This window comes from Bos indicus x Bos taurus, chromosome 7 (genome assembly GCF_003369695.1).
Source record: "Bos indicus x Bos taurus breed Angus x Brahman F1 hybrid chromosome 7, Bos_hybrid_MaternalHap_v2.0, whole genome shotgun sequence".
NCBI classification, from domain to species: Eukaryota; Metazoa; Chordata; class Mammalia; order Artiodactyla; family Bovidae; genus Bos; species Bos indicus x Bos taurus.
Window position 1 is genome coordinate 64,484,161 of NC_040082.1, and position 15,439 is coordinate 64,499,599.

Below are 15,439 nucleotides of genomic sequence, written 5' to 3' on the forward strand. Positions count from 1 at the left end.
TTTGAAAGGGAAATATAAGAATGCACTGTAGTGCTGCCATACCATGACTTTTCCAGATCCTTAATTTTTGTAATTTTAACTTTCAACCAAAATGGCATTTGTACATAAAACTACTTAAGAAGAAAACTTGTCAATGCCCTGGTGGTCCAGTGCTAAGGACTCTTGCATTGCTGAGGGCCTTGGTTCAATCCCTGGTAGGGGAACTAAGCTCCCCACAAGTCGTGAGTTATGGCCAAAAGGAAATTTTCATATCAGTAAGGTCAAATGATTTGCAGGCCCAATGGAGAAGCAGACAGAGGAACACAGGAAGTCAGACATTCCCAGGTTTGGGACCTTGGACAGTATGTGCGCGTGCATGCCTGTGGGTGTATATGCACACGTGCATACACATACTCAGTCACAGCCCACCAGGCTCCTCGGTCCATGGGATTTTTCAGGCAAGAATACTGGAGCAGGATGCCATTTTGTCCTTCAGGGGATCTTTCCCACCTAGACAGATTGTGTCTCCTGCACTGGCAGGCGGATTCTTTACTATTGAGCTGCCTGGGAAGCCACGGTACCTTGGACGAGTCACTGCTTTTTCCAAACGTTTCCATATGTGTGAAATGAAGATAATGTCAAAGTACTAAGAATACAGGACAGACATAGTCCCAAACCTCAAGAAGCTTACCTTCTGGTGTAGCAGACAAAAATGCAAATAATCAAAATACAGTGTTAAAAGCAATGATCTGGTATTTTCAGATAATTATCTCAAGTTGGTCTTAATGAGGTACTGTAGTACACATAACATGGTAGAATGTACAACTAGTGCTGAATATAGAGGCTTTTTCAAGAGCATTTATCCTCACTTCATTTGTAAAAAGAGTACACTTAAAATTGTCACACTATTTGACTTGTATCCAAACATTTCTTCTTCAAAAGTGTACACCTGTGAAATACAATTTGGACTCAATTCAACATTTTGCATTCCTTCTCCAATAGCCTCAACCTGGCCCAGAATAGGCCAGTCATATAGGCAAACCATCATGATAAATGGTGACTGTATACATGCGAAAAGGCCAATAAAGGAATATTCAAATAGAGTGGGAACCAGCTGCCACTTAAAGACCTTTCAATTAAAGCAACAAGTCCTCTAAAATGCTATTCATTTGAAGTGAAAGATATCTATAGGAAAAATGAATTTCATTTTCTACATTTTCGTTTATCAGTAGTCAATGACTGTCCTTGCTAGTACACGCCATATAGCAACACTGAAAGATATAGCAATACACAAAGAAAACTTCAGAAAATGCCCTCCCATACACCCACTGCAGTAAGAATACTAATTATTTAGGCACTGTTTTTATATGCTTTAATGATTTACATGTATTACTTCATTTCATCCTCACAAAAATCCTGAAATAGGTATTACTGTAATCTTTTATGTGAAAAAAGACATTTTAAAGCATTTAAGCAACTTGCCAAAGGTTGTCCAAGTGTCCCCCATATGTGAATTTACTTATAATTATGTATATGAACCATTATACTAAACTGTAATATTATACTTGATATATCATGTAATAACATAAAATCTACTCAAAAAATTCAAAGGATGAGATTTTAAAAATGAAATACAAACAGAGGCTCTGGTATTTTCTCCTTGTTTTCCAATAGCTTACTGTGACCCACTTTGGAGACCACTGCTTTACATAATAGCTAGTCAAAACCCAAGAACAAAGCAAAGTGAAGATTATCAGTGGCTTTCAAATCTGAGTATATATCACAGAATCATTACCATCCCAGACACACTTACAATAGCAACCCTAGACTCTTTTACAGTTACAGAGGAACCTGTGTTTTCTTTAAGGGCATCTCTCCCATTTTTCCATAGAGCTTTCCAAATCTGAGATTTAGGCTGAGGACTGGCCTGGGGGATGGCAAGGATTCTTCCAGAAGTCTACAGTACAACTCTGGGAATCTCAGCTCCCAGGAGACTCCCTCAGGCAAAGGCATGGAAAGAAAACATTACCTTCAATATTACCTTGACATGGCTGGACATGGGCACCTGAGAGCCTCCTAGAAATTCAGGAATAAAGGCCAAGGACACGTTTAACACTCAAGGCTGCTGGAACTGCCAGGAGTTGATAGGCTGCAAAAAATCCACCTACTACCAAATTACATGCTTTTGCTGTGGACAAAGAACATTTTTCATACCGAATCCTCACATATTCTTTATTCCATAATAAGTGAAATCGTGAAAACAGACTAATATCCAAAACGCATTATTTCCATATATTGAAGACAATTAGGATTTTCTTAAATTCTGCAACTCTAGGCTTTATAGTAATCCTGGTGATATCTGAGAGAGTAACTCTGAGTTCTAGTTTTCCAAAGGGGTTAGAACTTTTTAATTTCACATTTTTTTCCCTCCAAAAGAATTTGTTAATGCAAATTTAGAATTTCTTTTTAAAGGTCTGAGGTTCAACATCATGAACTTCTATAAGCTTATGCTGTATCTGGAAGAGGACAAGGTCAAGAAAAATAATCATAACTAAATGTTTCACCTATCGTGTGACTTGACAGTATGCACTTATATGTCAGTTTGGCCATAAAGAGCCAGAAAGGTGAGACCACTGATACTGCAGTGGGGACATGGACAGTTTTTACACTTTTCTTTCCATATTTCTACTTGGACTCCTGCTCAAATTAAATTATAAGTTGCTACAGAAAAAAAAGGACCTTCAACTATCTGCAACTGGTAATATTGCAGATACATCAGGGATCTTTACCTAGTAACAGAAATGCAGAGCTGGCCTAAGAGTATAGCATATGTTTCAATAAGTAATGTGTGAGATGCTGCTATATTCCAAGCCAAATGCCTCACTCCGGAGAGATTTTATTAAGGTTTTCGGGTAGTTACAACACCTAAACTGAGTACAATGTTAAGACATTCCCTCTACCTCTCAATACACATTCATTTGGTCTCTTTCTCTTTATATTTACACATATATTTTTTTAAAAGATTAACTTCAGTTTTTTATGCCAGAGCAGAAAGCATAAAAAAAATCAACAGATTCTGATTCTTATATAAAACTATGCACCAAAATGTGAAGAACTGGAAGCTCCAGACTCAATTCTAAGAGGAAAAGGATTCTCATGGATCACATTGGGCTAGCCACTCAGAATTTATGCCTGCTATAAGAACTCAGCATCTGTCATCTATAAATGACCAAAATGGGGCTAAATAAATAAAACATAGTTGTTTACCCTGAATTTTATTTCAATTACCATTTTCCCCTCAACTTCTATCTCAAACAAGTGCTAAGTTATCTGCCACTTAAGGACATTAGCTGGTGGTTTTATAAAGCAAAGCAAGGCATCATAGGAAAAAGAGGTCACACAAAACCAAGTTATAACTTAGAGGCTTTGCTCTCTAGGCTATGATTTTTAAGGTGCTGGTGAATTACTTGGAAGTGGACTCCACAGCTGGCTTCATGGGATTTATAAACCCCAGGCATTCAAGAGCTGGTTCTGCTCAAACAAACAAAAACTTCTTTGCATGCAGGATCTGCCTCCTTCAAAAGAACTGCAGTCTGACTCCCAGCTGAACACCTTGGCATACCGACAAGGCTGGTAAGATACAAAATATATCAGATAATAAAGTGTCTGAAAGGAGTTGGAGAGAATCTAGCCATTATAATTTCATTCTGTATTCCCACTGTTTAAGAATGAGCGTCACTGTGATAAAACACCAACTGGCACATGCACCGTTTCACCTACAGCCTATCTCATGCCAAATACAAACACCATCAAAGATTAGGAGGCTTCTTTAGGAAGGTATTTTTGGATAGAACTATGTATTTTGGGTTGTGAGAATTTTTTAATAGAGTATAATACTTCTCTCACATGCCTAGCAATGTAAACAAAATTAGATATGCAGCAATAAACATCAGCAAAGATAATTTTAGGAAAATGCAGGCTAACTTTATTTTATAAGGAATTTAAAAAACATGAGCAAATATTGATATTGCATTTTTTAAAAAAACAAATTAATCTGTACGTCATTCAAGTTTTAAAAATCAAAGAGTCAATGTGACACTAAAAAATGTAGTAACAAAGAAATGTGCTTCATTTTAACAAAATACTATCAGTGGCTTATGACAACTAGATGTACAAACATAAAGGTAATAATACTAAAATGATGTAAAACTCTGAATCTCAAAGTGATGGAGCAGGCTGAAGGGAGCACCAATTGCCATCACTGTGGGCCTGTGACATAGTCTATCAAAGGAAAGAAACTATCACTAAGTAATAAAAATAAGGATATAAATAAATGGGGGTGGAGGAGCCCAAGATGCCTAAAATTTTAGAGAAAATGGTTTATTTGATTCTATTGTTACACGTGTTTTATCTGTTTTCTTCCTCAAGTAAAAAAGTGGATATGTGAGAGATTCAAGAATATACCTGAGATTTTCAGTAACGATAACTTCAGATTGAGGAAATCATGACTGATACCTCCTGTCACTTTAACCATTTAATATACTATTGAAATGATTTAACAGCTATAATATGCTTTGGGTTTTTTCATTTTTAAAAGCTCTAAGTCAAAGCTACTTAAAGGAACTTCTGTATCTTTTAAGAAATACAACTATTTAATTCCTGAAAATTTTATTTTTTCAAAGAGTGACAACCATATCAAGTTCTAACACACCAGGACTCTTGAACATTAGGTGATCCAATTATCACAATTTAAATTAGGATACTCAGGAAATATATATCAAGGTTCAAAAATATAATTTATGATTCTTTATAAACTAAATTTCACTGAGAAATGCTTAAATTCTAAGTCTAAAATGTGGGTGCCATGCTTTAAAAAAAAAAAAAAAAAGAAAATTCACAACCTACTCAATAATCCTGAAGAAAAATCAGATTGGTAGGGTGTTTATATTATACAGATGTATAAACGAACACTTTAAAGGGGAAAAAACAATTATATTCATATTTACAGGTGACAAATCACTTTCACTTCAGGAAGATTAGAAAAGAGCTAGTAGCTAGGCACAGAGCCAGAGGTTGTGAAGGGAACCTAAAAGCAGTCAATACTAAAATTCTTAGCAGTTAGTAAAGGAATGCAAAAACTTCTTATACTACAAAACTTTAACTTTACATAACCAAAAAGCAGTCCAACTATGACCCTTATAAGATGATAAAAATTGAAACAAAAACTTTGAATCCATTTTGTAAAAATTCTAGTGTAACATTCTTATATCCAGTTCATATTGTTCTACTGGAGTCAAGTAAGATTTAAGCTCAAGGTAGAGACACAAAATTAGAGAATTTCACCTTTTCTGAGGAGATGATCACAGTTTCATTGTAAGAAGATAAGGTGAACAACCCCTTAGCAACTTTTATACTTTATTATCTTCAATGGAAAGTTCAAATATTTTAATTGTCTTAAACTTCTGGAATATTACCCAGATAGTTAAAATATTGATATTTAAGTTTTACATTAAAGGACACTTTAATGAAAACAGGCCTGCTTTAAATAGAGTTTGATAATTCAGGGGGTACTTACAGAAAGAAGATTTGTTAACAAATACTGGTTTCTTATACTTAAAAAAAAAATCAGCAAGACAGAGTTTTAAAAATCTTAATTTAAAATACATTGTAAACTGAAGACAACAACTGCCACATTTATCACAGACCAGCACAGGTAAAAGTTTTTCCCAGATGTTTTATAAGACTTTGTATCTTCCTTTATTTGTTGGTTGGTATGAATTTTGCTACAGGAAAAAATAAAAGGTATATGATTAGTAAAAGGGAAAAAAAAATATGTTAAGTAATTTCCTTTACAAACTTATTATACAAATATCATATATTTAAAATACAGATATTATTTAGTGAGAAAGAAAGAACTATTTAACAATCATTTCTCTGTGTTCACTCAACTACTCCTTAACAAGGGTTCTGAACCAACTTAATGGTGGTAGCATTCTTTTTCTATCACTCCTCGGTAAAAGTCACTTGACTTAAAGTTTGTTTTTATTCTTTCCTCTTGCTTTGTTTACATTCCATTCTTTAAATTATTTTTATCCATCCAAAGAAATGTTCTGTAAGGGAAATTTTAGAAAAGCCCTAAAAAACACATTCTTTGTAAAGTTTCATTTCAAAGGATCCTCATCCCAACATACACACTGTAGGGAGAATTTACAAGAAGGTGTCTGCATCCTTTGGAAAGGTGGTCTATAAAAGGTCCATATCCAAAATCAAATTAAGTCCATACCTAAGTTTAAAACACTGACAAACACGTAAGTTTAAAAACAGTGACAAAAATGTAGAGAAACTGAAATTTTCATACACTGCCAAAAGCAATGTAAACTGGTATAACTACTCTGAAAAATTATTTAGCAATACCAACTTAAAGCTAAACTATACATACCCTGTAACTAGCGATTCTACTTTACGGCATTTACTCAAAAGAAAAATATACTGAAGTGTACTACAGAGACGTGGAAGAATGTTCAGAGAAGCGTTATTCATAAAAACTCAAAACTAAAATGACCTCAAAATCTAAAACATAAATTAACTGTGGTAAATCCACAGGCTTAACTACTATATAGCCACAAAAATAACTGCTATATGTAAAAACATGGGTTGATTTCCTCAAGGTCATGTTGAGAGAAAGAACTTAAGATACAAAAGAGCCCACAGCATTTGATTCCACTTATATGGAGTTCAAAACTAGGCAAAACTAATCTATGATGTTGAAAGTCAGAAAGTCCCATTTGGGGGCGATGAATAACAAGGAGGAACATGAGCAGGGTTTCTGGGAGCCTGGTAATGTGCTCTATTTCCTCATCTGGGCAGTGATCACACCAGTGTGCTCAGTTTGTGAAAATTCATCAAACTATATCATCTGTCTATTTTGCTGTATTTATACTAAATGCTTAAATAAAACATTTATTAGAACAAACAAGTCCTTGAGGTTTTCACTCACCAATCGGATCAGTTCTTCTTTTATAAGCCTGGTGATTTCTGCCTTCGCTTTCTGCACAGCCAGTTCATTGGCACCTGGTGAGTGAGTGGAGAACATTATTCATATTACTGGAATTACACTGGATGTTTATCCACCTCATTGAGATCCAGTAGAAACACTGTAGGTGACTTTCAGGAACACTGTACTACTTGCCAAGAAAAGTCTTTCAATATCTGGTGGAATATCATCTACATTGTATCATGGCTACTTATTACTTTCAGAGTTTCAAATGTAACCACTGAGCTTAGTGCTTAGAGGGTTAAGGTTAGTGAAGTACTAGTGTTATAAGTTCTTGGTATATTGGTATGCAAAGAAAAAATGATTTGCAATTTGTCCAAAATAGAAGAAAAAGGAAAAGTAAAATACACCTTCTTAGGTTCAGTTATTTAACAAACACTTATTGGATGTTTATTATGTTCTTTAAAGTCAGCAAATGTTTCAGAAATGTGTCATCTGAACAAAGTCTTAAAGCTGAAGGAGGAGCCATGACAGGGAAAGCATTATCAATCATGCGTACAATGGTACAGATTAAGGAAGGAATGTTTAAAGACCAAAGAGTAAGAGAAGTATAGTACGGTTGAGAGAAAAAAGTGTGTGAAAGAACACAGCAAGACAGCCAAACAGATGAGGTGGGCTGGAGACACGAGTATAGTTATAAATTCAAGAAGCACCCCCCATGTGTGGCATACTGTATGAGTCATTATATGAAGTACTCATCTATGCTCTGTGTGATCCTGTAGGCTACTAGAAAAACAAACTTGGAATGATATTACAGCAAGATGAGTACATTAGGAAGTAGTCTTATCAGAGGAACTTTTAAATATCATTTCTTCCAAGAAACTTTCCCTAACTTCTCCAGGTGGCGTTAAATGTTTCTTCCCTCAGTGCTCTCACAGGATTGTGTTCATACCATCGTGAATGCACATTTTTGAGGTAGAATGAACAAAATATTTTTTCTGATTAGATGTGAACAGTGAAGAACAAAGTAAGATGCTAAGAGTTGAGTCACAAGTAAAGAAACTAAAATGTAATAAAGGAGATACTGAATCCAAGAGGAAGAGCAGGTGTTATTATTAGCAGTGATGGTGGTTAATTGACATCATTGTAGCGGAGGTGCTCATGGGACACACCAAGTTGGAAACGTCAGTAAGACTAATGGCAACAGGGAGCAGAAGTAGAGGAAATGGAGATTAGAGCTCCATCAAGGATAGGTGTGGAAGGATTTGAAGGCAGGGGACAATGCCAGGAGGTAGGCAAGTCTAGAGTGGGAACTCGGTGCACACCTATAAAAGGAAAAGCACTGGAACAAAGAAGTAGACCAGAGGTTAAGTACCAGGAGTGAGAGAATGTCAGAAAAAAGAACTGGGGTTGTAATGTAGAGAACTATGTTTTTATTATTTCTGTAAGAAAAATCAAATATGGAAAACGATTCGCAAGAAATGGGAAAATTCTACCCTTTATTAGATACGATTAACTTTTTCAAACCCACAGAGAACAGAGAAGGACAAAGGGAGGAGTTGGGGGGAGAAGAGGAGGAAAACAGAGGATGAGGAGAAGGAAGAGGAAGAAACAGTTTAACAACAGGAAGAAAAGAGACATGCTTATGGCTATGAATCTAATCTAAGCCCCACACCTCCACCAGCCACTGACCACAGCATTTTAAAGCTGTGGGTGCTGGAAGGGAAGAGAGATGGATGCATGTGAAGCCAAGGGTAGAATCAAGAACTGAGCCAGAATCAAAAGTATAAAAAAACCCCAAATTCAGAAGGAAAATATGCTACTTGGCATGAGTTGGTGTGTAGCTTGACACTCTATGCTGTTTTAAAAAGAAGGAAAATGATACTCTCACACAGCTCAAAGCAGAAGAGCAATTTTCCTGTGTTAGTTAGAACCTGACCATTTGGACCGGTTTAAATTTTTGACTTATACAGCTTCTTTAGGTAATGGGTTACATATGTTTATAAGCTGTCATGAAAAAGAGGCATTTCCTTTCATTGGTCCCAAAACAACTCTGGCTGCTTTTAAGGGATTCTCCACCAGTAAAAAGAGAGGGTCACACAACAGGCTATAAATTATACAGGCTGGCTAGGCACGTACGTTCTTCCTGTTCTCCTTCCCACTGCCTGGTGGGAGGCCTGGAGCTGCTGAGCCACACTGAGCCTCTAAGGAGCCAGGCAGTGGGGTCCCTCCAATTACAGAACTAGAAACAGATGACACTAGGCTCCTTGCAACACCTGCTTTCATCCCATTAGTGTTCAGTCGATTTGGTTGGAGTTTCAAAAACTAAAAGATCATTTAAATCTAATCTATGAAAATTCTCAAAGCTTTAGATCATTTTAATTACCAATCTCCAGCCCTTATTTAGCATCTAGAATTCTCAAGATTCATTCTTAACAAGGTTATCTTGTTACTGGGAGGGAAAGACCTGCTTAGATTATAAAAATTAGATGTTACTTCCTAAGTACAAGTTCACAGTGGAAAGCACCCAGAACCATTGTAGGTAGATAGAAAAGTTGGCAGAAGCCGACGGCTTCTCATTTCACTTCATTTGGTAGTACAGTAGATGTGTTCTGGTAGTTATATACAAATTAAACCTGGCATACATTAATTATACTACATTAAATAAGCATAATTACCTTTAATAAATTAGAGGAATCTTTTTCAAAGCAAAAAATAATCTCTGATTTACCTCTTTAAAACAATGTCACTTAAAATACTGATTTTGAAATCTTAGAGATACTTAAAATATTGTATATTACAAAAAAATAAAATAAAATAAAATACTGGTTTTGCTTAAATGACACCTATCATATTCAAGCTGAATAAACAAGGATGACTCCATGTTTACCAAGGTTTTATCATCAGATTTCACTGAATGACATCTTGTATGGCCTAATAATACAACTGTAAGAGAAAGCTGTCTAGTAGCACAGAAAGGTGTCAGTGTAATTTCTTCTCCTTGAACATCACAATGCCAGCAATCCCCATTTTACCTTGCAATTAGGAACAGTGTCACATGATTCAAAAACACACTGAGTCACTGGCAGGGCAAAAATCTTTCAGGATATATAAAAGGGTACTATTTAAAAACCTGACCTGAAATATCAATACATATGATCCAGCTTCCCAAAGTCACAATCACAAACCAAAAAATGCAATTTGTCTAGTTCTGGACCTACTTTCTTTGTACATCAGTTGAAATATGTATGGATCTTCCTGTACAGTAACGGTAGATTATTAACAACATGGAAAACATACAGGCTGTATCTGAGTTTTATACCTTTACTGCAATTCATCATTATTAATTTTAAAAGGTACTGTGTATGTGTATGATTCAATGGACTAGGCCGGTGTTTGAGATTGTATAGGGTGTGGGGGTAGCGTCATTGTAGCCATCTAAGCAGGAGGTAGGCAGACTCCAGATTTACATGACACATGGAATAAGCTACTTCACAGCTCCCATACCAGTATTCAATAAACATTTAGTTCATGAAATAAATGAAATGGAGCTGTGACTGGTCTATTCTTAAGAATCTATTATAAAGATATTAAAATTAAATATAAAAGAAAGGAGATAAGTTGTCCTACTATGTTATAGATAATACATTAGGAAAAAAATCAAAATAGAAACTGTCTTTTGAGTTCACTTATGAATGTATGAAATAAGGTTAAAAAGCATACCTGATCACTCTTAGATAACACATTACTTATAGCCTTTGAGCTGTGGTATTAATTGTCCTATTTTTCTAAAAATGGCATGTATGAATTTACAGGCATAAAATTAGAGGCAATATCTGCTTGGGTAAACAAGCATTAAGGGGATTAATATAGTTGATTTACTTTCTAACCTTAACTTTGGCCAGAATATTCTACTTACCAGAAGCATAAGGAGTTAATGGACTAGTCCCCAAAATACATGTGTTCTTTTAGTCATTTTCAAATTTGACCAAATTGTCAAAAATGAAAGAGTCCCCAGCAAAGATCACTCACATCTCTATATACTAAACTCCTAAATAAAGACAACAAATGATAGGTGAAACTTTTTAACAGGTGTTCCTTATTTTCAGTCCTCTCTAGAACTGACCTCATATTCTCTTTGGGTCTATTACATCTATTATCAACTTTGATCAAACTCAAGATGGAAACCGAACCAACAGTACATACTTTCAATTGCCAAGTAAATTTTCCGCTCTCCTTCCTTGGGCTCTTTGCCAGGTGGGAAGTACGTTCCTCTGATTGTAATTGCAGCTTCAGAATATTCACTGATTCTCTGCAGAGCTTCCTTAGAGGTAACTTTCCACCTAGCAGTCTAGGAAACAAAAGAGTTGGGGAAGAAGAAACCTCTTTTCAGTTCAGTTCAGTTGCTTAGTCGTGTCCAACTCTTTGCGACCCTGAGGTCCTAAAAGAATAGGTTAGCTAAATCATGTTTTTTGTCAATATTAAAATTTTAATCAACACCTTCATCATAAATTCATTTAGATTCTAATGTACCTAGAATGTAATCATAAAAATGAAATTTCCAGTGTTGTCTCCCCATCTAGATAAAAAGTAAAGCAGCCATTAAAATGTTCAGTTTTTTCTTTTTACTTATTTACTTGGCTGTGTCAGGTCTTAGCTGCAGCTTGAGGGCTTAGGTACCCCGGAGGATGTGGAATCTTAGTTCCCTGACCAGGAATCGAACCCACATCCCCTGCATTGGAAGGCAGATTGCTAACCACTGGACCATCAGGGAAGCCCCTTCATAGGTTTTAAATAACGTATTTTCACTCCTAAAAACAGGGTTTCTACTCAATTAAAAAGTTTAAATCTGCTACTTGCCTGTGGGAAGTCATTGATCTCTAATTCTTCCTCATATCTCTTAAAAGATTCATTCTGTCCACCATCCTGTCTCTCCTCTTCTTGTTTCTCCAAAGGCACATAGTTGAGCTTGGCATTTATCTTTTCAGCAAGTTGCTCTGCAATGGTTTTTGCAGATACAGTGGGAGCCAGGATGGTGCCACCTCTGAGAATGGCATTGGTGGCCTGTTGCATTACATCCTGCAGTTAAAGAAGACCTACAGTCAAATCTCAAATGAGGACAGAGACAAGACCAAAGATCCCACCACAAACTCTTCTTTGGAAAGCACTAACTAAAAGCATCTTTCTTATGTAGAGTCTGACCCACAGGACAATTTAACAGCATATATTTATAACAGAGAGTTTAATATATCTGCCTTACTTGATGCGAAAACTAAACACCCAACTCTATATTAAAAAATTCTACTGAACCATAGATCATTAGGTAACTCTTGATATCAAATATAGTATAATATGTCTAAAATCATTTACATACCTTGTGGCTACTATGGGTTTCCTCTGAATCAGTATGTTTGCCTACTACTACCACTGAACTCCTTTTCCCCTCATGGACAAACCCAACATTCTATAAATTATAGTAAATGTCTTTATACAACATACTCTTTTTTTACATTTGAAATTAATTTCGATGCACAATACTGGATGCTTGGGGCTAGTGCACTGGGACGACCCAGAGGGATGGTATGGGGAGGGAGGAGGGAGGAGGGTTCAGGATGGGGAACACATGTATACCTGTGGCAGATTCATTTTGATATTTGGCAAAACTAATACAATTTGTAAAGTTTAAAAATAAAATAAAATTTAAAACAATAAAAAAAAAGAAATTAATTTTACTATGTACTTAAACAACAGTGAAAAGTTACAGCCATATGATTTCACAAGGGTTACCAGTAACAATAATACAAGAGAATATTAGGGTGAAGTGCTGCATCTCTGTTTTCACAAGAGGCACAGGCTTGAGTAAACACCTCATAGTAATTCACTGGTTAAAAAAGATTCAAAGACCCAAGGCTCTGAGCCTTGACTGTGGCTGCCTCATCAGGTCAGTCCACTGGCCTCTAGCTTGGTCATTCCACTCGGGCACTACAGACCGGAACCCATACACAACTACTGGACACAGGGCCATGCAGGTCCTCAACCACTCAAAATCTTAAAAACACTGTCAACATTAACCAACTGTTCTTTGGGAATGCTATGAAAATTTAATCTTGATTAAAAAGTAAGTTAAACAAAATGCTGGAGAGAGTTAAACAAAATGAGGGAGAAGGGAACCCTCCTACACTGTTGGTGCAAATGTAAACTGGTGCAGCCACTATGAAGAACAGTATGGAGGTTCCTTAAAAAACTAAAAACATAGCTACCATAACCCTACAATCCCACTCCTAGGCATATTTCCAGAGAAAAACATGACCAGAAAAGATACATGCACCCCAATGTTCACTGCAGTGCATTTTACAATAGCCAAGACATGGAAGTAACCTAACTGTCCATCAAGAGAGGAATGGATAAAGAAGATGTGGTACATATGTACAATGGAATATTACTCAGCCATTAAAAAGAATGGAATAATGCAATCTGCAGCAACATGGATGGACCTAGAGTGTCACGTTGAGGAAGTCAGTCAGACAGAGGAGAAATACCATGATATCCCTTAATGTGGAATCTAAAAAGAAAAGATGCAAACGAACGAACTTATACAACAGAAACAGACTCACAGACTTCTGAGAATGAACTTATAGTTGCAGGGGGTAAGGGGAGAATGGATAGTTAGGAGTCTGGGATTGACATGTACACACTGCTATATTTAAAATGGATAGCCAACAAGGACATGCTGTAAAGCACATTCAGCTCAATGTTATGTGGCAGCCTGGATGGAAGGGAAATCTGGGGGAGAATGGATACATGCATATATATGGCTGAATCCCTTTGCTGTTCACCTGAGACTATCATAACATTGTTTGTTAACTGCCTATATCCCAGTAGAAAATAAAAGGTTAAAAAAAAAAAGAAAAGAATACATGTATGTGTGTGTGTATATGTGTAACTGAATCACTTGGTTGTACAACAGAAACTAACGCAACATTGTAAATCAACTACAAAAAAAATGAAGTTAGCCAAAAAACTCCCAAGAGAAAGAAGGCAAGTAAAATATTTAACGGTTTCCCATTGTCTAAACGCGTGTTAGTTTGAGTTATATAACTGGGTGTCTGTACTTCCACAGCATTGTTTGTTTGCTCAATAACCCTCCAGTAAACAGAGTAAGAAAGAAAAAGAGAGTTCTTTCTTTGGGATTTTGGTAAGGTCACTCAGAATACTATTCTATAAAATTATCTATGGTTAACAGGCCTTCCAGAATAGGCATTAAGACCTCAGTTAACCATGCTAGAGAAATCAACCAAGGTGAATACTTAGAGAATTCTGTATTCAAATGTTAAATGTTTATTACCTCAAAATCTAAAACAACTTCTTGTTCACTTGTGCTGATATAATTTAAAAAGCATTTAAATCAAATAACTTACAAAAAGTACTAAGACTCGGAACGAATTACTTAATACCTGAGACTCAATGCCCAAATTCTTCTGAGCATTGATTCTAAGAGCCAATCTCTTGGCAATTTCCAGTTTCTCAGCATTTCCTGCAGTGGGAGCAGGAACACTAGATGTTCCAGGAGCCGCCATATCCTTCACTCTCTTCTTTGAATTAAACATGCTTTCAATTTGCTCATCAATCTAAACAAGAAAAAAAGCATTAGTAAAAATCTAATTAAAATACCAATTTAGAGAGGGTGAGAAGGAGGGGAGGTGTAAGTAGGGGAGAGGTGAGGGGAGGACAGGGGGGAAGGGGAGGGAGGAAGGAAAGAAAGAAACAGAGACACAGTGCTGCAAGAACCACTTCAGCAGACTCCTGAGTAGTCCAGAAAATACACAAACTGTCAAGACAGAGCAGCCAATTGGATGCAGCCAAGTTGCTCTGGGGCCCAGGCCTTGAGGCCAAATTATGTACACTGCAATCAAAGAGGCTGGAAGAAGGGCAATAACTCAAGATCAGTGGACAACTAAAAATACAGCCAATGGTTACCAGGGGAAATGATACATGTTCTCAAGGCAGGGCTCCTAAAATTCTTTTCAACTCCAAAAACGCAATTGGGTTTACAAAAAAAAACTGAGTAAGAGAATCAGGGAGAAAAACCTTTATTGTTTTATTTCTTTGAACCCAGGAAGGAAAGGCATGAAGGTGGGTTTCCCCATGAAATCAAGAACAATGCTGACAATCCTGGCTCTCCAGGAGTCATGTGAGTCCTACTGCCACCGCGTAATCCTCAGCTTAGCCACTTGTATCTCATGAGCTATAGCATTTCCTTTTAAAAATGTCTTTTGCCCCAAAATGAATACTAACACTACCAAGTAAAGAATGCAAATCCCTTCATATGCAGGAATTAGACGAATATTTCAAATCCCAAATACAAATAAAAACTTTTTCAGGGTTTAAAATTAACTTGGTTAATTTAGAAAGAACTTTTACTGAAATGGAAACAGACAACTCACCTTCTTTTTAAAGCATCTGTTA

General features: G+C 36.3%; 1 protein-coding gene across 2 annotated transcripts in view; it reads right to left on the reverse strand.

Moving 5' to 3' along the window:
- Positions 1-4,629: 4,629 nt before the first annotated feature.
- DDX46 (DEAD-box helicase 46) overlaps positions 4,630-15,439 on the reverse strand; it is a 51,671-nt gene continuing 40,861 nt past the window's right edge. Inside the window, exons 19-23 of one of the 2 annotated variants that reach the window (XM_027546470.1) lie at positions 14,428-14,601; positions 11,834-12,052; positions 11,180-11,324; positions 6,977-7,050; positions 4,630-5,762 (exon numbers count right to left, since the gene is read on the reverse strand). In XM_027546470.1, the coding sequence (XP_027402271.1) occupies positions 5,715-5,762; positions 6,977-7,050; positions 11,180-11,324; positions 11,834-12,052; positions 14,428-14,601 (660 nt within the window). In that variant the 3' untranslated portion in view covers positions 4,630-5,714. Of the gene's footprint in view, positions 5,763-6,976; positions 7,051-11,179; positions 11,325-11,833; positions 12,053-14,424; positions 14,602-15,439 lie in introns of both variants that reach the window. The other variant, XM_027546469.1, reaches the window with a different exon arrangement.